Source organism: Narcine bancroftii, chromosome 3, assembly GCF_036971445.1.
Source record: "Narcine bancroftii isolate sNarBan1 chromosome 3, sNarBan1.hap1, whole genome shotgun sequence".
Taxonomy (NCBI): Eukaryota; Metazoa; Chordata; class Chondrichthyes; order Torpediniformes; family Narcinidae; genus Narcine; species Narcine bancroftii.
The window spans coordinates 212,651,359-212,676,173 of record NC_091471.1 but is presented as its reverse complement, the minus strand read 5'-3'; the positions used below and the strand labels follow the sequence as shown (position 1 = coordinate 212,676,173).

Below are 24,815 nucleotides of genomic sequence, written 5' to 3'. Positions count from 1 at the left end.
TCCAGATAAAGGAACCCGTATTGCACTGCTGGTTTGTTGACATTTCTTCCTTTGTTATATTTCGAGCGGCATGGTTAGCGTAGCAGTTAGCGCAACACTGTTACACCACCAGCGATTGGGGCTGGGTTTTGAATCCCTTGCTGTCTGTAAGGAGTTCATACATTAAAAATGGTGGGGCTTCCAGAACTGCTGTAGCGACAGTGCTGCCTCTGGCGCAGAACTGTGGGAAGTGAGGGAGCAGAGATGCAGTGCTCCCATGGGTCCAACCTCCCAATTGACTGCCTTCAATTCCGCATGGGCTTTGAACACCCCATTGAGGGAGCCAATGGTGGCTTTTATTTGAGATCCCGCAACCTCAGGGTCTGCGGCTAAGATGGCGGCGCCTATTAATCAGCAGCATGAGGGGCTGCAGACTATGGGGAAGTGGAGGACTGGTGCAGGGCACCAGAGGACAGGAAGACCAACAACCCCCCCCCCTTCCCCATCTGAGAAGGAGAAGCAGAAGAGACAACCCACAGGACTGTGACTACAGAGGTGGATCAATGAGGGGTCTCTGTGGTGGGCTGCTGGCGTCTCTAGGCGAGGAACCCACGGAAGCCGCAGGCTGCTGGAGACTGCTGTCGGGAGACTAGCACTGGGCTGTGGACTGCTGGAGACTGGCTCAAACTGGCAAGAGGGGTACCACGTATCGGAACCGGGATACGAGGAGTTGCCAAAGGTTCCCTGATTGTGTCTTAGGCTCGGATCTGGAGCTCAGGTTGCCAATGGTTTTGGTTGGATTCTGTGTGGCTATGGAGGCTGGAGAAGCACTGGAGGGGAATCTACGACACTTGGTGACTCTGAGGGGACTCTCTTGTGCTTCTCTTTCTCGGACTGTAAGGAAATGTAAGAGGCGCCTAGGCAATTTCTGTCGGTGGTGAATCTGTCTGCCTTGCCAGTCAAGAGAGACTCGTGTCTGCATGGATTTTCCCCAAGGGCTCCAGTTTCCTCCTATCTTTCGAAACATACCGAGGCTCATAGGTTAATTGGTGGCCCGGACTCGCGGGCCGTTATGGCCTTTTACTTTGCACATTATTTATTACTCTTGTCCGCCCGACTCGCGCTACCAGTCTCTCGCCCGCCTGACTCGTGCTGCCGGTCTCTCGCCTACCCGACTCGCACTGCCATCTCTCTCCCCACTTGCCGGATTTTGGAGCTTTCCGGATTTTATATGTCCGGATAAGGGATTGTACACCAGTACAGAAAATAATGTCGAAATTTAAAAAAAATTAACTTTAAAATTTAAATTAAAAATTCTTTCTTTGGTATCTGTATCTTTATCTTGTTACATGTCTGGTATGTAAAAATTCTGCCTGGCTAGTGGGGAAAAGAATCTCAGGGTTGTAGGTGAAGTCATGAATGTACTCTGAAAATACATCTGAACTTGAACTAATCTCACCAATTACCAGTTACTATTCTTTATCACGTTGAACTCAACATATATAATAACTCAATTGACCACTCCATTCAATATAAGTGCCCTTGTTTTTCACTGGTGCCAGCATATTCCCAATGTTTCTGCCTCCAGCGCCAAAAACAGCATTCCAGCATCTCCCTCCTGGACTCAAAGTGTACAGTTTGAGCTGCTGTGTAGCTCTCAACTTCCGAGACATTTCAATATAAGAGCAGTTCAAGTTCTTGTAAATAACGAAAAATGAGTACGTAAAACATAACAGCACAGTACAGTACAGGCCCTTCAGCCCATTATGTTGTGCTGACCTATATAAAACAACTCCACAACAATTTTAAGCCCCTTTTCCACTGGCATCCCAGTTAACTGGCTGTGCAGTGTCCCGGGATAGGAAGCCCTTTGTGCCGTTTCCACTGGGCCACCCTTAACTGGGACACAAATTGCTTTATCATTGAACAGACCCATCCCCAAGGATCGAAGTGTTCTAACTTCAACTGGAACCTGGTGACTTTCTGATGCCCCTTTTCCATTTGTTTTATCAGCACACTGGCGTCAGCAAATGCCGGGGATATGAGCAGGGGTAGACAGTTAATCCCTGGCGTGAAATGATGTCATTTAAATGATGTCGTTTGGACAGTGTTCCTTTTCCAATGGACCCTTTCCCAGTAAATTCCCTATCTATAAACCATAAGCCTCTAAATTTTCTTGGAAAAGATATATTTAACCACATTAAACAAGTGTTAGATAATTAAAACATCAATCTGCAGAGAAATAAAAACTAAATTGAACTTAAACAAAGATCCCATTAATGAAGAGGGAGATCAGAGATGAACATGGAGATCAGAGATGAACATGGGACAAGCCAGTAATTGCAGGAAGAAAGCTGAGGAGGTGGATACAAAGTGTATTTGGCCCCTTACCTCAGTAAGTCATGGATTGCCTCTGGAATAGCTAGCAAATAAGAGAAGAGCATGAGGTTATTCTTGTGTCAGTATGATTCGACCCCATGGTGCTGAGTGAGTGTACAGAGAAAGCCGCAAGACTTGTGGCTGTGGGAGTCCTGCCAACATTAGGGATGATTCAGTTGATGGGAATATTTCAGTTTGCAACAGAGTGTCGCGGACTGAATCGTAAAAAGAAATAGGGCAGGAAAGTGATGTTATGAAACAGAACAGGGTTGAGGACAGTTTGACCAAGTTCTGCCATCTTACATGCTACATCCTACACACAGTGCAAGGCTGAAATGCTGGCAACAATTTTCACCTTTGCTTACTCCTGAACTCCACACCATCACAAACACATTTTTTGCAATCCACATAATGAGTAAAAGAATACAAGATAAACTACAATAATTGAATGGACAAAATTGTAGCTGTAGGGCTGTGGAACTGCTCTACTGAGATGGAATCACTTCCAGTTAAGCTGTTTATATTTGAACCTGCAACAGACATAAGGACCACAAGACAGGGGTTCCCAAACCTTTCCGTTCCTCTGTCCTTCTTGGGCATTTTTATAGGTTCCCTTGTACCCCTAAAAATTAAGGATTAAAAAAAAACGACATTGTGCAATCTGACTGCAGATTACAACACCATGTATTTTACAGTAGTGATTATTATCTCAGACCCAATGTACCCCTTGAAAAGTGCAATTGTACCTCTGGGGGTACATGTACCCCAGGTTGGGAGCCTCTGCCATAAGACATAGGAGCAGAAATAGGCTATTCATCCCATCGAGTTGGCCCCTCCATTTAATCTTGAGCGGAATCATTTCCCGCTCAGCCCCGCTACCCGGCCTTCTCCCCATAACCTTTGATGTCCTGGCTGATCAAAAACTTATCAGTACACCCAATGACCTGACCTCTACAACTGTCTTGTAGTAACAAGTTCCACAGATTCACCACTCTCTGGCTAAAGGAATTCCTATGCATCTCTGTTCTAAGCTGATGCCCTTCAATCATGAAGTTGTGCCCTCTTGTCTTAGACTCTCTCACCTTTCTACATCTACATTGTCCATGCCATTCAACATTCCAAATATTTCCCCTCATTCTCCTAAATTAAAATGAGTATGGGCCAAGAGCTGTCAAAAGCTCCTCATTCCCGGAATCATCCTTGTGAACCTCCTCAGAACCCTCTCTGATGACAGCCCATCCTTTCTTAAATGAGGAGCAATAAACTGCTCACAATACTCCAAGTGAGGTCTCAGCAGTGTCTTACAAAAGCCTCAACCATCACAGGCCTACTCTTATACTCGATTCCTCTTGAAATGAATGCCAGCATTGCAGTTGACTTCTTCACTACATTGAAGTTTACATTCAGGCTATCCTGCATGAGGATTCCCAAGTCCCTTTGCATCTGGGAATTTGCTCCCCATTTAGAAAATAGGCTGCTCACTTAATTTTTTTCTACCAAAGTGCATGGCTACACTTTTCGACATTGTATTTCATTTGCCACTTCTCTCCTCATTCTCCTAATTGGTCTAATTCTTTCTGCAACCACCCTGTTCCCTCAACTCTACCTGCTCCTCTTCATATCATCTGCAAACTTGGCCACAAAGCCAGTCATTCCATAATCCAAATCATTAATAAACAACATAAAAAGAAGCGGCCCCAACACTGACCCTGTGGAACACCACTAGCAACTGGCTGTCAATCAGTGTATGATCCATGTATTCTCATCTTGTTAAGTAGCCTCATATGCGGCACCTTGTCAAAGGCCCTCTGAAAATCCAAATACACAACATCCATTGCATCCTTTTTTATCCAGCCTGGTTGTCACTCCTTCAAGGAATTTCAATAGGTTTGTCAAACAAGATATCTCCTGAAAGAAACTACACTAGATACAGCCTATTTTTGTCATGTGCTTCCAAGTACTCTGCAATCTTATCTTTGACGATTGACTTTAACATCTTCCCAACCACTGACATCAGGCTAACTGGTCGATAATTTCCTTTCTGCTGCCTCCCTCCTTTCTTAAATAGTGAGGTGACATTTGCGATTTTCCACTCCTGAATCTATTGATTCCTGAAAGATCTTTACCAATGTCTCCACAATCCCTACCACTACTTCCTTCAGAACCCGAGGCTGCAACCCATCTGATCTGGGATCCAACCTTAGACCATTCAGCTTTCTGAACACATTTTCCCTTGAAATAGTAATTGAACTCATTTCCCCTCCCTGATACCTTTTGACATCTGGTGCTCTGCTAATGTCTTGCAGTGAAGATTGATGCAAAACACACATTTAGTTTCTACTCTCATTTTTATTCTTTATATACTTAAAGAAGGTTTTATATCCTCTTTGATATTATTTGCACCTTTTCCCTCTTTATGAGTTTTATTTTAGCTATCTTCTGCAAGTTTTTAAAAGTTTCCCAATCCTCTATCTTGCCACTAATTTTTGCTTCCTTGTATGCCCTTTCTTTTATTTTTATGCAGGCTTTGACTTCCCTTGTCGGCCACAGTTGTGATATTATTCTATTTCCTCTTCTTTGGTGTGTATTTATCCTGCACCTTCCCCATCCATTGCTGCTCCACCGTCTTCCACCTACTGTCTCCTTCCAATCCACTTTGGCCTGTTCCCCTCTCATGCCACTGTAATTCCTTGAAATGCCGACACAACTCAGTTTGAATTCATTAATATTGTGATCAATGTCCCCTGATGGTTCCTTTACCCTAAGATCCCTAATAACTTCTGGTGCATTAGGCAACACCCAAACCAGTACAGCCGATCCCCTCGTGGGGTCATCAACAAGATGCTCGTAGTGCCTTTTTTATTATTTTTTTCTTTTTTTAAAAAAATAAAATCTTTTTTCACTTCCCCCCTCCCTCCCTCTCCCCCTCCCTCCCTCTCTCCCCGCTCCCCCTCTCTCTCCCGCTCCCCCTCCCTCCCTCCCGCTCCCTCTCCCTCCCTCCCGCTCCCCCTTATCTCTCCCTCTTTCTTCTTGCTTGTCTTTCCCTCTCTCAGTGTCGCATCTCTCCCGCCATGAACAACCACGCTCCCCCCACCCCTTGGCCTGGGGACGAGCGGAGGAGTTGGCCAACTCCAGGGATCTGGCTTCCGTGTGCTGGGGCTGTGGGCGACTCTCTCAGGGAGAACAGCGGATGAGCTCGTAGTGCCTCAATGGTGCCCAATTTTCAGCAGACAGGTTTGTCTTGAATTCATCTTATTGAGGAGTTACGTTGAAAAATAAGACTTTTGTCTCACAACCACTGAATAGTGTTCATCTTCCCAATCTTGTCATGGACAGACATATCTGTGACTACTAGATCACTAAAGGCATATTATTATTGATTTTATCCTTGACCTGTTCTTTTGTCCATCTGCACCACAGCCTATCTGGCCAAGGTACTCCAGCTTGTCAGCCAACTCTGTCAGTAATGATGCAGCTGAGCCACTCTTGTTGAACAATGAAGTCCTCACCTAGGGTATGGCCTGTGCCTTCACTCTCTATCCTCAGTACTCCTGGGATGCGAGAGGGTGGCGACGGTGCTGAAGCGTTCCTGATCGTGTTGGAGGTTCAGATCTGGAGCTCGAGCTGCTGATGGTTTGGACTCATCTCTGTTTGGGTGTAAAAGCTGCAGGATCGCTGGAGGTGAATCCATGGACACTTAGTGACTCTGAGGGGACATTCTTTTGTTTTTCTGACTGTAAGATGCACTTCAATCAAATTCTGACGATGGTGAATCTGTCTGCCGTAAGGCGGACAAAAACAAATTTGTGTAATATTGTCTTTATTACATGACAATAAATTGAATCTTGAATCTTGAGGGTCTGTGTGCTCAGCCCACTCCTGTTTACACTACTGACCCACGACTGCATCACCAGATCCAGTTCCAACTGTGTCATCAAGTTTGTAGCTGACACGTCTGTAGTTGGCCTCATCAGCAACAATGATGAGTCGCACTATAGAGAAGAGGTGAAAAAGTCTTGTGATGCATGTGGTGTGTGAATAAGAACCTGAGTCTCAACATGGACAAAATGAAGGAATTGACCATGGACTTCAGGAGGGGCAGGAACGACCACCCTCCACAATACATCAATTACTTTATGGTGAAGAGAGTGGAGAGCTCAAGATCCTTGGAGTTCATTTAACTACTGACCTATTATGAACACACCTTTCCTCACCTGTCAGGAAGGTGCAATAGTGACTGCATTTCCTGAGAAGACTGAAGTGGGAAAGGCTACCGGCCACTATTGTGTCAACCTTCTATAGGAGCACTATCGAGAGTGCCCTGGCCAGATGTACGTGGAATGGTTGCTGTAGAGAAATGGAGGTCAATTCACAGGATCATAAGGATGGCAGAGAGGATAACAGGAGTCTCCCTCTCCCCCATCGACGTGACCTACCAGGAGAGGACCCGTTGGGGAAGAGATACAGGAGTATCAGAGCCAGCACCACCAGGCTGTGGAACAGCTTCTTCCCACAGGCAGGGAGAATGGTGAATGACCAAAGGATCTGCTCACATTAACCCTCCGAGATTCTCATATGCACAAAACAATATTTATTTATTTATTCATTTGTATGGATAAAATACTTGTTCTGCATAGGTATTCTTTGTCTCTTGGTGTGTTATGTCATCTTGTATGTCTGCATGCTTTTTGCACCAAGGACTAGAGAATGCAATGTGTCGGGTTGTACTTGTACAATTAATTGACAATAAATTTGACTTGACTTGAGATAAATGTCCCAATGATCTAGTTTAGCCAGTGTCCATTTGGCATAAAAGTTGCCAAATGTCATGCTCTTTTTTGAAAAGTGCCACGGGAATTTTCCACATCCATCTGAAAAGGCGGGGTGGGATGGGGATGGGGAAAACATTAGTTAAAAGCTTCACCTGAAACACAGCGTAACTCAACAGGACACTACCACATCAGTCCTGCAGTTAAGTTCAAACCTTAACTTTGTGTTCAAGAGTTGAATGACACAACTAAGGGAAGATCAATAGCTTTTCTGACCTGAGGCCAAATGCTGAAGAACATTTTTCACAAAATTCTGCTTGAACCTTACTACCTCTGCCAGTCTCATTTGCACAATGCTGAAGCTCCAAAGTTCAGATTTATTGTCAGAGTACACGCGAGATTTCCCATACAACCTTGAGATTCTTTTTCCTGCAGCCAGAGCAGATTTTCTACTTATCAGTAGTGCAAAACATGCTGAACTCAAGAAAAGATATGTATAGAAAAGAGATAAATGTAAACAAAGTGAGAAATGTAAAGAAACTGAATGTGTAATGCAGAAAAAAAAAATTCAATAATAATAATGCTCAAGGGGTACAAGCTGCAAATGTTAAATACCTCAGGGGAGTCTTCAGGCAGAGAAAAATCCTCACAATCTGTATCTTCAGATTTGATTTTCTCTTCTTCCTTCTGTTCAGTTAAATACTCAGAATTACCAGCTTCCTTCATAAGAGATGGATGATCCTCTGCTCAAGAAATAAAATAAGTTGGCAATTATTTTTGTGACTTTCAAACCATAATATTTTGTGCTGCAAGGTTTAGCTTTAGATTAATTTGTCTAACTCGCTTTCTACCTCTGGAGCACCTGTCCAAAGTAATGGGTGGCAGTCTGCTTACAAAACTTCTAAAGTAGCCTTTCAGCTGAGTACATGAATTTAAAAAAAATATTTCATATTCCTTTGGTATGAGAGGTACCACTAAGTTTTTGATAGGGCTCAATTATTAAAAGACCAGTGAAAATATTCCAAATGTTTTCTCCAAAATTTTTTTTTTCTGTCTCAACACACTTAATTTAATTTAGACATACAGCATTATAACAGGCCCTTCTGTCCCATGATGCTATGCCATCCAAATACCCCTGTACGTTTTGAGGAAACGGAAGTACCTGGAGGTAACCCATGCAGTACAGTGCCCTCTGCAATATTTGGGAAAAAAGTCACTTTATTCCTTTATTTGCCCCGTGCTTCACAGTTTTAAACTTGTAATCAAACAATTCACATGATTAAAGTGTATATTCCAGATTTTATTCAAGGTTATTTGCATATATTTTGATATGAATATGCAATAATCACAGCACTTTTAAAAATAGTACTGTGGTGGTCTGTCGCGGTGATCAAGTTGGCGAACGCAACCAAAGACCAGCAGCTCGTGTAGCATGAACGGCAGGGTACTGGCCTTACTGTGCAGTCAAAAGACATGGACAGTGCATGGGGAAGAAGGGCATTGTTATGCAGGAAAATACCCGTGAGCGGTAAACCCGCTTCTATTATACATGTTGTGACACCAGCCAGTGCCATTGTTCTTAAGAGAATAAAATTGATGCACCATCAATTACTCGAAAGACTGTTGTTGAGAAGCCAGTAGGCTTTCATTCACTTCAGAACAATGGCACATCCATACTGTTCGACCATCCTGCACTGAGGAGGGGGCTGTAGAACAGCCACCTTTATACAGCAGCATGTGAGGAGGGACCACGGGTACAATCGGCCAATATGTGTGCCTGACCAGACAATTATACATAACAGTGGTTTACCACATAAAGTATTTGGAATGAAACCTTTTAGGTTTGACTACCTAATTCGCTGATGGTCATTCACTCTGGCTGTCTCTCTCCAGTCACATTAACTTTCCAAAGTGTAGCTGAATAGATCTGCCTTCAACGGAGATGAGTGTTGGAAAGTTTGGGGCAGGGTGGGGGAGGGGAGGAGGTTGGGTTGTTTTGGATAGAATCAGCAGTGTTAAGTCCTGACAAACCTGAAATGGACTAAGCATGATGTAATAGTGGCTGAATGGAACAAAATATAAAAAAAATCTTAAGAAGAATCACAAGATTGGAACGAAATGATTCCACCGAGTCTTCAGACATCTAGTAACTGAAACAATGGAGTGTAAAGGCAGGGGGCAGGTTAGAGCCCACAAAGGAAAAAGAAAGTTACGACTGTTTTAAGAAGAAAGCCAGAACACAACCGGAGCAGACAGAAAATGTATACAATCTGATGGTGGAGATGAAATGTAAAATTCTCAGCCTACACAGAATATTGATCGCCCCATTAAACAACAGTGAGAGATATTTCAGAGTGCAATTACAGGTTTGCATTCCAATGCCTTTCAGAACTATTCATTTTTACATTATAAAATGCACCAATGTACATCAAGGGCATTAACATCGACTTCTCTGGTTTCTGCTAGCCTACTCACCGTTCTCCCTCTCTTCCCTTTCTCTTCTTTCCCTCAGTTCTCCATCCCACTTCCCTCTACATTCACAAGGCCATCCCTCCTCCCCCTTGTTTGCTAGTGTGCTCTCCCTTCCTTATCCACCGATTACCTCCTGCCTGTGGGCCTGTGCTCCTCCCCCTGTCCCGACATCCATTTTATTCGGGTGCCTGCCTACATTTTTTCATACCTCATATGTTGGTTATATATCTTGATCTTCGCTATATAAAGGACTCTGTTTGACCTGTTGAGTTTCTCCAGCATTGTGCTTTTACTTCAACCATGGTGTTTGTAGACTTTCGTGTTTTACCCTTATGTACATATCCTTGAATGGTATGATGTCCACCATTTCAGATTTAGATGGTGCTAAAATCAATTATTATGATGTCAAACATAACATATATAACTAGCCCAAATTTAAATCTTTCAAGTTTTTAATGATTCAACATTTGACAATTAGTTAACTCTCAATCAGTGGTTACTTTCAGCTGGATTTTTCAGGTATAGGTGAGTTACAGTGCTGTACAGGTTGAACCCAAAGCCAAATGTTTTATTCCTACCTGCAGCACTCTGCACCTTAGAGAAGGAAACTGCCACATCATCACTGTTGCATGCACCGCTCAGTTTTGTGAAAGGTTTAACCCTCGAGATGGTTAAGATCACCAGCCCCTTTGTTCTCCGGACCGCTGTCACTGCATCACTGTGGGAGAATCCAACTACAGATTCACCATTCACCTGTGATTGACGAATAAAAGAAATAGTAGGTGCTTGCAAGTTATATTTTTAACTGAGAAAGTTGCATTGCTTTCTGATGATACAGCCAATCAATCTTCCTTCACTATGTCAGGTGGTATGAATTGCAATAGAGAGTATGTGAATTAAATTAACGTTTAAACAATCATAACTGTAAAAGATGTTCCAGTTATATTCATTATAATGTTATGTACTTATTTTCTATTCACAACTATCAACTGCCTATGTATCTTATTAAAAATAAGGTCAAATAATTAATCCTTGTATAATTTACAACTTTCCCAAGAAACTGATACGAGCTTCCCAAATTTAACAACTTCCCCCTGCACTCCTCCCAAAACATTTCTTGTACTTTGATCTCTATCATTTCTGGTTATTCTGAGGAATAATGGAAGTTCATTATCATTCAATCGTACAAGTACAACCCGACGACACAGCGTTCTCTGGTCCTCGGTGCAAAAACAGGGAACACGCACAAACAGACAGAACGCACAGACAGACAAATGAAACATATGCAGGACGTATATATCACAATAAATAAGTATTGTTAACACTACTAGCAAGGCAAAAAAAGGCAAGTTACAAGATATCGATTGTGATGTATTAGTCATTGACATCAGTTATCAAGAGAATTTTAAGCACAGGTGGAGCCATTCAGCTCATGTCTGATTCCATCCCCTAGCTCTGGACCGAGAGGTCTAAAGCAGTGGTTCTCAACCTTTTTCTTTCCACTCACATACCACCTTAAGAAATCCCTTACTAATCACAGAGCATTGATAGTATAAGGATTACTTAAAGTGGGATGTGAATGGAAAGGAAAAGATGGAGAACCATTGGTCTACATCAACCATTATCAAACTGCTGACATAACCTAGTGAGGGCTTCTGACATCTTTTCAGGCAATGAATCCCAGACACTAATGACTTTGTCTAGGTCCCTGAAGTACAACCTGTCCACTTGCAACCTCATTGTATTGGAGAGCCAGCGTCCACCACTGGGCGGTGCTGCTGCGCTTCTATTCAGAGGACACACTACCTGCCAATCAAGGTCAGAAACTCACCCGAAGCCATCAAAAATAACATATAATTTAAGAAATAACATCACAGTATTTGAACAAATTTGGGAAACGTACATGGAACACAACAGAGAAGTCCTACCGCGGACCTCCACCGCCTAAAATGACAGAAGGAGAAGAAGACGAAATGAACTGATCCAGTATGTAAAAGTAGAAGACACAAATTTCTTGTTTATTTTCATTGTGTGATGACATTGTTAATGTATCATATATCGTGAACGTTGAGTGGATGGGGGGGGAGGGGGGGTGAAGGAGGGAGGGAAAGCAGAGGGGAAAAGGGGAGAAAATTACACTGTGTATATTCAAGAGGGAAATGTTTTGGTCAGTATGGTTCATAGTGTGAAAAATGTTTAAAAATTTAAAAAGGTGACCCTCACGATTGGCCCAGGTGAATCACCTCGATTCACCCCTGTTGAGCCCTGCACTTGGCCTTGAACCATTGGACACAGCCATCAACGGGGCCCATACTAGCCGTATGATTGACCCCCCCCCCCAGATTTTCCCCCAGAACCATAAAAGGACCATGTGCACATCATCCACCCACTGGAGGTGTGCTCATTTGGAGCAAAGCAATCCAAAATGGAAAAACATATATAGTAAAACCCTTGTTATCCGGAATTCAAACAACCGGCAAAAAAAAAAGCAGAAAATAAATAGGTAAAAAATACGGAAGTTTAAAATTGACGCACCTTGGCGTTAGTTCACCAATCGTGCAACACGCAATTTTAAGCAACCTGAGAATTCACTTAACGGGCATTTACCAATCCTCATAGGTGTCAGATACCAAGGGTTTTACTGTATGTAACATTTAAATGTAGACTGATAATCAAATGAAAGAATTGAAACACAGAAGTCTGCAGACACTGTGATTATTGTAAAGACACAGGAGGATATACCTTTACCTCCTAGGATGCTACAAGACCTGCTGAGTTCCTCCAGCATTTCCATGTTTTTACTGTGGAAATAGTGAGACTGATTATACAGGGCCCTCCATAATGTTTGGGACAATTTTTTATACATCGTTCCCTCATTTCAGGGCACCATAATATGGGACATTTGGCTTCACAAGTGTTTGTGAATACTCAGATATGTTTAATTGCTTCATTGGTGCAGGTAGAAGACAGTTAGGCTTGCTTCTAAGCATTGGATCACCTTTGGAGTCTGTCGTTTCCATACTTCAACATAAGGACAAGAGTTAAATTAAAAAATGTGCACGTTCGGCATGGTAACGGGCCATTTCGGCCCACAAGTCCAAACCCCCCCCCCCCCCAGTACGTTTTGAATGAGGGTGCCAGTCAAAGTCAAATCAGCTGAAAAACAAGAATAAAACAGTAAGAGAGGACATCCAAACCTTAGGACTCCCAAAATCAGCAGTTTGAATCATCATTAAGAAGAAAGGCTGTACTGGTGAGCTCAGTACTCGCAAAGGGACTGGTAGGCCAAGGAAGATCTCCACTGCTGATGACCGAAGAATTCTCATCATAATGAAGAATCCCCAGATCAGAAACAATCTTCAGGAGGCAGGGGGTGGATATGTCAATGATTATCGTCCACAGAAGACTTCATGGACAGAAATAACGAGGCAGCTCTGCAAATGCAAACCACTAGTTGGCCACAGAAACAAGATGGGCAGATTAGAGTTTGTCAAGAACCATTTAAAAGAGCCTGCAGAATTCTGGACAGGTGAGACCAAGATTAACCTGGATCAGAATGATGGCAAGAGCAAAGTGTTGAGGTGTAAAGGACCTGTCCAAGATGCAAATAACCTCATCTGTGAAACAAGATGGTGCGGGGGGTTGTTATGTCCTGGGCATGTATGGCTGCCACAGATACTGGCACACTTATCTTCACTGATGATGTAACTGCTGATGGCAAAAGCAAAATGAATTCTGAGGTGTATAGAATATCTTATCTGCTCAAGTTCAAGCAAATGTCTCCAAAGTCATTGGTCACTGCTTCAGCTGACAGTAAGACAATGATCCCAAACATACTGCTAAAGCAACAAACAAATTTATCAAAGCTAAAAACTGGAAAACTCTTGAATGGCCAAGTCAGTCACCTTATCTAAATCCAAATGAGCATTCCTTCCATTCGCTGAAGAGAAAACATGCCCCCGAAACAAGCAGGAGCTGAAGGTAGCTGCAGTAGAGGCCTGGTAGAGAATCACCAGAGAAGGTACTCAGCACCTGGTGATGTCTATGAATCATAGACTTCAAGCAGTCATGGCATGCAAAGGGATATGTAACAAAATACTAAACATAACTACATTGCTATGTCCCAAATATTATGGTGACCTGAAATGAGGGGACTATGTATAAAAAGTGTTGTAATTTCTACATGATCAAACCAAAATGTATACAAATAACTTCGAACAAAATCTCTAATGTGCACTTTAATTACATGTGAATTGTTTGATTATAAATTTAAAATGGTGGAGCACAGGGACAAATAAAGGAAAAACATGTCTTTGTCTCAACCATTACTGAGGGCACTGTAACTTTTCAACATTTTGAGGAAAGAATTGTTGTGTCTGAGACTGAAAGTTTCAAAACCAATTCCAATTTATGGAAACCCCAAGGATGAGACAAATTTGTGTTTAACTGCTATTAAAAAAATGTAGACTCTAATGTAGAAATTTACAGGGCAGTCAAACAGATGCACATTCCTTCTCGAAATGGCCTGCCCTGAACTATAAAGATCATTTCAAGTACTCAGCATCAACTTCTTGCTTTTACATCCTGTGCCAATTGATACTGTTACAGAATTCTGTGTTGTGTATTGACCTATGTGTTGTGTGGTTTTATGTTAAAAAGTGACAGTATTCCTTTGAGAGAGCCAAGACTGCTGAGAGAGTGGGAGACAGACTGGGCATGTGCAGAAGATGATCTAAATATTTCTGGACTTGGAAGTCAAACCAAAGCTATGGAGTGGAAGAAGGCCCAGAGCATGAGTCATGGTCTGGAGGACAGTTTAGAATGTTGGGATTTCAAAAAGGATGAACATTCCGAAGGCAGCCAGAAGACCAAGCCAGTGCTTCCTCTCTCTGCAAGCAACACAAGAAGACAACTTTGAGTTTTGTGCTCTCTCTCTCAATTATCTTTTGGCTTCAGTTTACCAAACAAACTGAATTTTGAGTTTTGTGTTTGTTTTGTGTCTAAGTTTTTCTGTGAACTGGTTGGAAATATAACTTAAACTTTAATTACATATGTTATTTTTAGGCTGGGGAATTTATTAATTTTACACTGTTATAGAAATTTGCATAGTAACCAGTGGGAATTGTTATAAAAGGGGAGATTTTGATTAAAGTTTGAAGGTGAATTTTTGTTAATAAAGTAATTGTTCACCTTTACCCCTGTGTGATATGCCCTCTTTGTGGTTGTTGGTTTGATCTTGTAACAATATATCTTTTGCATGTAGCAGACTTCAACAGGGATTTTATCTGAAGGCTGCACCTGGCAATTAGAGTCAGGTGACTCAGGCATTTGGAGTTGAAAAACTGATTGGGCAATAGAGATCAAGTGATCTTGTGACAAACAGGGTGATATTAATTCACTTCAACTTAGCAATTTGGGAGGTTGGTACTATTGATTGGAATTCCACCCAGTTCATGCAGTAGTGAGTAGGAAATGTAAAACTAATTACTTTTTTTTCCTACAGCAGCATAAAATCCAAAAAAAAACCCGAGATAGTGTGACTTTTGAAAGATCTCTGCTATGTCCCATCTGGTGTACCATGCAGCTTTGGAGAATACATTCTTCTTATTGGGCAGTTCCTCAGTATTAAAGGTTAGTGTTGCAATGTTATTCCTGCACCAGTGGCTGCAGTTTGAAACTGGTACTGTCTGTAAGGAGTTTGTACATTCTTCCAGTGTCTGTTTCCCCCAGGTGCACTGGTTTCCTCCCACCCAAAATGTTTAGGGTTTGTAGGTTCATTTTAGTGTAATTGGGTGGCACAGGCTTAAATTGCTGATATTGGCTTCCTCTGTGCTGTAAAGAAAATGAAAATACTTCACTACCACTGTGTAGATCTAATTGAAGTAAAACATTCTTAAATGATTTTAAAGGATGGATGTAGGGATGAGGTTTTCCATGGCTGAGCTGCTTAAAACCAGTGGTAATATCCTCAAAATAAATGGTCAGCAAATCACAGTGAAGGCCAAAAGAAATTTCTTCAGAGACAGAGCAGTAATATTTGAAATTCTTTACCTTAGGGAACTGTGGAGGCTCAGTTACTACTTCATTCTGGACAGAAATTGATAGATTTTTGGATATTAAAGGAATTGAGGGATGTGAAGCCTGTACAGTAACATTGCACTTCAGTGAAAGATCACCTGTGATTTACTGTATGTCAGGGCAGAAACAAGGAGCTGAATGACTAATTCCTGTGTCTCTCTATCATCCCCCACATTGACAACTATGTGATCTAACAGCTGCCAGCACCTAATATGGGAATGCTGCACTGAGACCTTGGACTTGTCCCTTTGACATTAAGAGCATTAGTTCTGAAGAAGTTGCATGGCAAGTATTTTCAGGAGGAATATTATGGACTTGAGTTTTCTTGCTCTCCAATCATGTGCTTGAAAGATCAATGTCCTTTCTGTCCAGGGCATTGACATTGCTGAGGAAGATCAAACAGTTTCACTCTGGTGCTTGGGTCAAGATCTTATCAGCCATCTCCATTGCTTATAGGGTTAGGATAAAAACACTGATCACTGCTAGAGTGAGGTCATCAGCCATTCTCTTATTCTACTGGGCCCTTGATGGGATGCATTCCTGACCTCAGGAGGCTGAATTCCTTTTCAAAGCAATCGCAAAGAAGGTTTGCTGGTGGCTATACTTTGTGAAGAGATTTGGTATGTCATCAAAGCTCTTGCAAATTTCTACAGGAGCCCTGAGGAGAGCCTTCTGTCTGGCTGCATCACTGTCTGTGATGGACAGGAAAAGACTACCAAGAGAGTGAAGTTGGCCAGTGCCATCATGGGGATCAGTCTTCATTCCATTGATGACCTTTGAGGTGGTGCCTGAAGAAAGCAGGCTCTATCCATGATGACCCCACATCCCAAGCCATGCCTGCTACCATGGTTATTTCCCATGGCAGGGGAGTCTAGGGCAAGAGGTCACATACAACTTCAGGATAAAGGGGCGTCAATTTAAAACAGACGTGGAGAAATTTCTTTTGCCAGAAGTCTGAGTCTAAATGGAACTTGTAACGGGCAGCTATGGAATTGAGGTTGTTGGTGTATTTAAGGCAGAGATGGACAGCTATTTGATTAGCCAGGGCATCAAGGGATATGGGGAGTAGGCCAGGAAATAAATGGGGCTAAGTGGGACAATGGATCAGCTCATGATAGAATGGTGAGGCAAACTCAATGGGCTGATTGGCCTATTTCTGCTACTATATAGTATCTTGTGATCTTGCCATCAGAAAAGAGGTATAGGAGCTTGAAGATGAACTCTGTGACAAAAGGACAGCTTCTCCCCACTGTTATCAGATTTCTGAATGAACAATGAAGTACAGAAACTACCTCACGTTCTTTTTTTTTTGCACTATTTGCACAGTGAGGCTGCTGCAAAATCATGAATTTTGTGGCATCTTCATGACAATGAATTCTGATTCGGCACAAGACGGCATCCTGTTTTTTTTTTTTTTAAGTTCACTACCTCTTGCCTGCTCTGTCTCACTCCATAGCTTAGCAATGCCGGAGCATCCCATTTCCCAGGGGTGATTTTTCAGATCTGCCCATATTTGGGATGTCCGCACGACTTCTGACATATGAGGTCTGAGCTTCCATTTTGATATGTCGAAGCTGTCTGTAAACAATTCCATTCAATGAGTGTGGCTGTTGCACACAGGTTATCAGTCAGATTTTAAGAGCAATGCATTGATCCAGTGGTAACAGGAGAGGAAGTGACAGGAGACCACACTCTTAACTTATTCACCTGGATCCATATGCAGGTGCCAGTGTAGTCTAGGCTCACGAGCCGGTGTCAACTGCTTCCTTCTGAACCACCATCCCCCTAAATCCATTTCACACCAGACTTTCTCCATCTGTGAATTACCTCTTTCTGTCCCAACCTTCAAACCTCCACCTGATCTCCCCAGTCCTCCCACCATTAATTCCCCACCCATTGAACACATTGCTGTTCTTTGCTCAAGCCTCCCATGCCTCTCCCTTTCTTCTGACTCTCCAATATCCATCCTTCCTCTCCACCCCCTCTCATCCCAGCAATTTCCCTCGCCCCTTAAATCCATTCTCCAGGTTTGAGAAAGTTTTAAAAGGTTTTTGTCAACTCTATGGAGTTGGCAGCCAAAGGATGGATGAAACATTGGTGAGGTTTTCCATTGTCCGCTCAAAGCTAACTTCACAGTGATAGTTGCACTGTCTACGGCAAACTTCAAAGGCTTTGGAAGGATGTCAGTACAGCATGCCTAATGTGACATGCAGAAAGGGTATTGAGACCTGATGCTCCTTCCACAAATCGATGTATTAGGACTCATCACCAGGTGTGAGTCGCTCCTCCAGCATGATGTATGAGGTGTGGGGGCATTAGAAGACCATGTCCAAAAAACATAGGAGCAGAAATATTCAGCTCATTGAGTCTGAACCCCACCGCCCCATTTTCCCACTTAGCCCCACTGCTTGGCCTCCCCATAACCTCTGAAGCCCTGGTTAATCAAAATCTTTGCCTTAAATACACCGAAGACCTGGCCTCCATAAACACCTGTGGCAACAAATTCCACAGATTCACCATCCTCTGCTATAGAAATTCATCCACATCTCTGTTCTAAGCGGACACTCTTTAATTACAGGGGAAGATATTAAAGCAATGGAAAAGGTGCAGTGTACTTTAACAAGAATATGGTACGGAAAAATAGTACGTCAACAATTATCAATTTGAAAATTGGAGCATTCACGCTTAAAGGATAATTTGCAATGCTTACAAGTTATATGATAGGAAATACAATAGTTAACTTTGCGAGACAGAGAACAGAAAAACTGTAAAACATTAGACTAGATATTTAAAGATTCATTCAAAGGATGGTCAGAGTGTGGCATTTTACAGTGCAAAGACTTCCCAAAATGGAATTTAGAGCTTATTTGAAGGCCATCTCTTAAATGTTTCTCTCTCAAGATTTCCCTATTGTCATGTAATAATACAGAACATGTAATATTACAGAAAATTGCCTTCTGCCTGCTGTAAGGCAAAGAGCCACTATTAGTATTGCCTGGCTCCCTTTACAGTAACAGTGAGAAAGAAAAGAGAGTCCCTTCGGAGTTTGAGTATCCATGGATTTGCCTCCAGCGATCTTGCAGCCACACACACTCTTGTTCGATCCATTGGCAATCTGAGCTCCAGATTAAAACCTCTGACGTGATCAGGAAGCCTTCAGTGCCTGAGACCCTTCAAAAGCCCTTTTTGCCCTCAGCCCCCTCTCAAATCCCAGCTTCGATTTCTGGTTCCCATGAAATCCCTGCAGCCTGTGCGGATCCCTCAGCTGCTGAGTCTTTCACTAGTCCGTCGCCGTGGTCACTATCCTGTAGGGTCATTTCCTCTGCTTCAACTCGACGGGGGAGGGGTATTCTCCCCATTTATGGTGCCTTCGTCGGTCTGCTGCTCCCGCAGTGTCTAACCATTGTGGCTGATGCGGAGCACAGACCATGTGGTTGCAGGATTTTAAAAATAAGACACCATTGGCGCTTTAAAGCCTGACTGGAGCTGCTGGCATTTGGACTGGGCAGTTGAACCTTTCAGAGCAGCACTGTCTCCACTCCCCTCTCTCCCAGGTTCATACCAGCTAACTAACATCCTTCATTCTACTCTCTAAAAGCATAAGGCTATCCAAATGTCTGCCTCTCACCATCTAGTTCAGACTGCCATAGAACACTACAGCTCAGAAACCAGACCCTTTGCATCTTCTAGTCTGTGCCAAACCATTGTTTCTTGCCTTGTCCCACTGATGAACACCCAGTCCACAGCTCTCCACACTTCTCCCATCATGTACCAGGCTCACTAGCCTATAATTTAGAGCATTTTTTTAAACAACGGGACAATGTGAGCCACCCTCCAGCACCACACGCATGGCTAAGGACATTTTAAATATTCCTGCCAAAGCCCCTGCAATTTCTACACTAGCTTCCCTCAAGGTTCAACAGGATATCTTGTCAAGCCCTGGGGATTTATCCACCCTTATTTTATGCACTGGTGAGACATCATTTGGAGAATTGTGAGCAGTTTTGGGCTTCTCATTTGAAAAAGGATGTGCTGACAGAGGAGGTTCAAAAGGATGATTCTGGGAATGAAAGGATTAACATATAGGAAGTGTTTGACAGTTCTTGGCCTGTACTCATTGAATTTCTGAGAATGAGGGGGGGAATCTCACTGAAACTTTTCAAATGTTGAAAGGCATAAACAGAGTAGGTGTAGAAAGGATGTTTTCCATGGTGAGAAAGTCTAGAACAAGAGGGCACAACTTCAGAATTGAAGTGTGCCTGCTTAGAATAGAGATGCAGAGGAATTCTTTCAGCCAGTGGATGCAAATCTGTGGTATTTATTGCCACAGAAAGTAGTGGAGGCCAAGTTATTGGGTGTATTTAAGGCAGAGATTGATAGGTTCTTGATCAGCCAGGGCATCAAAGGTTATGGGAAGAAGGCCAGACAATAGGGCTGAGTGGGAAAATGGATCAACTCATGATTAAGTGGCAGGGCAGACTCAATGGGCTGAATAGCCTATTTCTGCTCATCTGCCTTATGGATATCATGAAAACAACTTGTTAGAAGGGCCAGGAATGTTAATGGTAGTGAGTTAAGCCTGTGAATCATGGAAACAGATGGGTTCTTAAATGACATCACTGAAAGCAGCATGAAGATTTGGAATGAAGCAGGCCAAGTTAACGTGTTTGGCTAAGATGCCACAAATTTAATTTGATTCAATCAGTTTGACTTGCCTGAAGCAATTGGTCACCAACTTGGAGCCTCCCATCCAGTGCAGCAGTCCCACCGGGATGAATGCTCTTGACAAAGACACCACTCTCGCCACCCACTAACGAGAATCCTAGTCCTCCTGAGGGAGGTTTCTCCAGTATTAAGTGAATCACATCATTCTACAGAAAGAAAAATAAAAGACACTGAATATCCCATGCAACTTTGGCTTTACAGCTCTCTACATAAAGCACTTCAGAATTCTGAAGCACTTGTTAAGATCCAATCATTTTTTAATTCTTTCCATTTGTTGAAACTTGATGTTCATCTGATACCCACAGTGAAAACTGTGAGATCATAATTTGGAAGAACTACTGTGCTATGGTCTTAATCTGCCTTTTTCCAAGACTGTTTTAAAGACATCTGAATGACAGTATGAATAAACTTTATTGTCATATAGTTAAGAACAATGCACAGATGCTACAATTTCCTCGGTGCGACACATGAAATAAAACAAAGATTATATCTATATAAATAAGGAAAAAGATAATTTTTTTCACAGTTTCAAAACTGTAAGTGTTTTGACCCAGTAATGCATACAGATCTTTGGCTATCTAGAACAGCTACCCTCAATGAAGGCCTGACTGGGGGCCACAGCACACTTAAGTAAAAGCCTAGTTTTCTTTCACCTCACATAACATGATTATTTTTAATGTTTCTTTTTAATATAGTGGGTAGTAGAGAAGTATGGAAGAAAACTTAACTGCTTCACAGGGAAGAGGGCTCATGAACTTTGAGAAGAGTTTGGGAGGGTGGGTGGGTGGGGGGGTGGAAGAATAGCAAATAAAAGTTTGAGAATGGCTGATCTAGAAGTAGTGTTATGGTGAGGAGAGGTTCAAGAGTCTTGGGTATTGTTTAAAAAAAAACAAATCACATGAAGCTAAACATTGAACAAATTTTTTTTAATATAAAACATTATATTTTAAAATTTATATCTTGAAGTGCTCAAGCCCGAAACATTGTTTATGTATCACTATCTTTGCTGAATAAAATATGCTATTTCACCTGCTGAGTTTCTCCACCATTGTGGTTTTACAAAATTATATTTCCTGATATAGTTAACATCAGAACTTATTTTTAATAGATCAATCATGTAAACATTGAATACACCATAACCATTCACAAAATGCTACTTTTCATCGATGAAAACTATGATAAAATATATTCCTACCTCTGACATCTCTGTGTTGGACACAGCATCACATTTATTTCCCCCGTTTCCACAGAACTCTCCTATGGGCGGGAGGAGCTCAGATATTAGTCTCTAATATGGCTAGTAATTAAAAAACAATTCAAACTACTAACAAAATTACATTTTTTTTTCTTGAACAAAACCTGATGAAAATAATTTTAGATTCACAAGTTTAGAATTTTGAAATCTAGGCCTATCCACACTTTTTTCCACAGGTCAGCCTTATTATAAACCTGCACCACCTCCTCCTTGTTCATTCTTATCTTGTGTCTCTTTTCAGCATGTACATCCACTGCAAAACATCCAACCATATGTTTTACTTTCTACAACTTCCCAAAATCCCTCCTCTCTCCACTCCATTAATGTTCGCTTCGAATCTATTTGCTATTCTAAGTTTTCAGATAAGTTCTCATTTATAGTAAAACCCACAGTATCCAGCACCTACGGGGGTTTGGTAGATGCTAGATAAGTGAACTCTCTGGTTCCTTGAGATTACGTGTTGCGTGTTTGGTGATCTCAGCGCCAGGAGCCATCAGTTTTAAACTTTTGTATTTTTTCCCTGTTGATTTTTCGCATTTTTTTGCCAGTTGCTTGAATTCCAGATAATGGGGTTTTACTGTATGTACTTTTATTCTTTCTGTGAGCTGCTCTGAGTCTTTTCAATATAAAGTCTTAAGAGAGGAATTAGGAATGCTAAAAGAAGGTACGAGAAAACTATGGCAAGCAGGGTGAAAACTAATCCAAAAGAGTTCTACAAATATGTTAATGGTAAGAGGAAAGCTAGAGTCAAAATTGGTCCCTTAGAAAATCAGAGCGGAAAACTGTGTGTGGAGCCTAGAGAAATGGGGGAGATATTGAACAGTTTCTTTTCTTCGGTATTCACTAGGAAGAATGATATTGGGAGATGTGAGATAAAAAAAGCAAATTGGGTAAATATGGGGAATATAGAGATTACAAAAGGTGTAGTTTTAAGGCTTTTGAAGAATATAAAGGTGGATAAGTCTCTGGGACCAGATGGGATCTTCCCCAGGACATTGAGAGAAGTGAAGGAGGAAATAGCAGAGGCTCTGGCGGTAATTTTCCAAATGTCATTAGATATGGGGATAGTGCCGGAGGATTGGCGCATTGCGCATGTGGTTCCGTTATTTAAAAAGGGTTCAAGGAGGAAGCCTGGCAACTATCAGCCTGTAAGTTTGATGTCTGTGGTAGGTAAATTAATGGAGAAAATTCTTAGAGATAGTACTTATAAACATCTGGATAGACAGGGTCTGATCAGGAGCACTCAACATGGATTTGTGGGAGGAAGGTCATGTTCGACCAATCTGATTGAATTTTTTGAAGAGGTGACTAGGAATGTGGATGAGGGTAGCGCAGTGGATGTTGTCTATATGGACTTCAGTAAGGCCTTCGATAAGGTACCACATGGAAGGTTAGTTAGGAAGGTGCAGTCTTTAGGTATAAATTTTAAGATAGTCAAATGGATTGAACATTGGCTGAAAGGGAGAGGCCAGAGAGTGGTAGTGGATAATTGTCTGTCAGGTTGGAGGCCGGTGACCAGTGGTGTGCCTCAAGGATCTGTATTGGGCCCATTGTTGTTCGTTATATACATTAATGATCTAGATGATGGGGTGGTAAATTGGATTAGTAAATATGCAGACGATACTAAGATAGGTGGAATAGTGGATAATGAAGAAGGTTTTCAAGGATTGCAGAGGGATTTGGGCTGCTTAGAAAAGTGGGCTGAAAAATGGCAGATGGAATTTAATGCTGATAAGTGTGAGGTGCTTCATTTTGGTAAGAAGAATCAGAATAGGACATACGTGGTAAATGGGAGAGGAATACAGAAGAGCAGAAAGATTTAGGAGTAACGGTACATCGTTCCCTGAAGGTAGAAACTCACGTGAATAGGGTGGTGAAGAAGGCTATTAGTATGCTGGCCTTTATCAATCATTGCATGGAATATAGGAGTTGGGAGGTGATGTTGAGATTGTATAAGACGTTGGTGCGGCCTAATTTGGAGTTCTGTGTGCAGTTCTGGTCGCCTAATTATAGGAAGGATATAAACAGAGTGGAGAGAGTGCAGAGAAGGTTTACCAGAATGTTACCTGGGTTTAAGCATCTAGAGTATAGGGAGAGATTGGACAGATTAGGTCTTTATTCTTTGGAGCGTAGAAGGTTGAGAGGGGATTTGATAGAAGTATTTAAGATTATGAAAGGGATAGACAGAGTGGATGTGGATAGACTATTTCCGTTAAGAGGAGGAAAGATTAAAACAAGAGGACATGAGTTAAGAATTAAGGGGCAGAGGTTTAGAGGTAACATGAGGGGGAACTTCTTTACTCAGAGAGTGGTAGCCGTGTGGAATGAGCTTCCGGGAGAAATAGTGGCAGCGTTGTCAATTGTATTATTTAAGAAAAGGTTGGACAGGTATATGGATGAGAAGAAGATGGAGGGTTATGGGCATTGTGCAGGGAGGTGGGACTAGAAAGGGGTGTTTGGTTCGGTGCGGACTAGAAGGGCCTAATGGCCTGTTTCCGTGCTGTAATTGTTATGTTATATGTTATGTTAAACCATTGTTGAAACAATTGGTTTGCAATCCCAGGAAGAAAAATTTTTTCTAATCAAAACAATAATTAATATAACAGGATTTTCCTAAGCCACACTAACGGTCAGAAATCAAAGCTTGTGCTTGCATATTGAAACTGTTATTTTACAATAGTTTACATCATGCTGAAGAAATGTTTTTTAATAATTTTTTTATTTCTCACACTATGAACCATAATATGCACAGTGGCATTTTCCCCCTTTTCTCCCCCCTTCCCTCCCCCCTCCAAAACCAATAAATATTAAACATATACAATGCAATAAAACCATAAAACAACGTCTTCACAAAAGGGAAATACAAACAAGAAAAATGTGTCATCTTTTACACACTAAATCTAATTGTTTTTGTCTTCTTATCATTTCAGGAGATGGAGGTCCGAGGCAAGCTCTTTCTGTTATGTTTCATGTATGGTTCCCAAATTTGTTCAAACAATGTACCTTTTATTTAAATTTTTTAATTTTTAAAATTATGTTATTTTTTTCCAATGGAATACAATTATTCATTTCCATGTACCATTGCTGTATTCTCAGGCTCTCTTCCATTTTCCAAGTTGATATTACACATTTTTTTGCTACTGCTAAGGCTATCATAA

General features: G+C 41.8%; 1 protein-coding gene and 1 long non-coding RNA gene across 9 annotated transcripts in view; one reads left to right on the top strand and one right to left on the bottom strand.

The window, feature by feature from the left end:
* Nucleotides 1–24,815, bottom strand: part of ptpn13 (protein tyrosine phosphatase non-receptor type 13) — a 384,832-nt gene that overhangs the window by 34,880 nt on the left and 325,137 nt on the right. For all 8 annotated transcript variants that reach the window (XM_069926529.1, XM_069926531.1, XM_069926532.1 and 5 more), the window contains 4 exons: nucleotides 21,598–21,659; nucleotides 20,393–20,548; nucleotides 10,178–10,352; nucleotides 7,743–7,870 (listed from right to left, as the gene is read on the bottom strand). In XM_069926529.1, coding sequence (XP_069782630.1) covers nucleotides 7,743–7,870; nucleotides 10,178–10,352; nucleotides 20,393–20,548; nucleotides 21,598–21,659 — 521 coding nt within the window. The remainder of the gene's footprint in view (nucleotides 1–7,742; nucleotides 7,871–10,177; nucleotides 10,353–20,392; nucleotides 20,549–21,597; nucleotides 21,660–24,815) is intronic.
* On the top strand, nucleotides 14,796–24,748 carry LOC138758102 (uncharacterized). The gene is made up of 3 exons (XR_011354148.1): nucleotides 14,796–15,019; nucleotides 15,103–15,230; nucleotides 24,588–24,748. It is a non-coding gene; the product is annotated as an uncharacterized lncRNA (long non-coding RNA).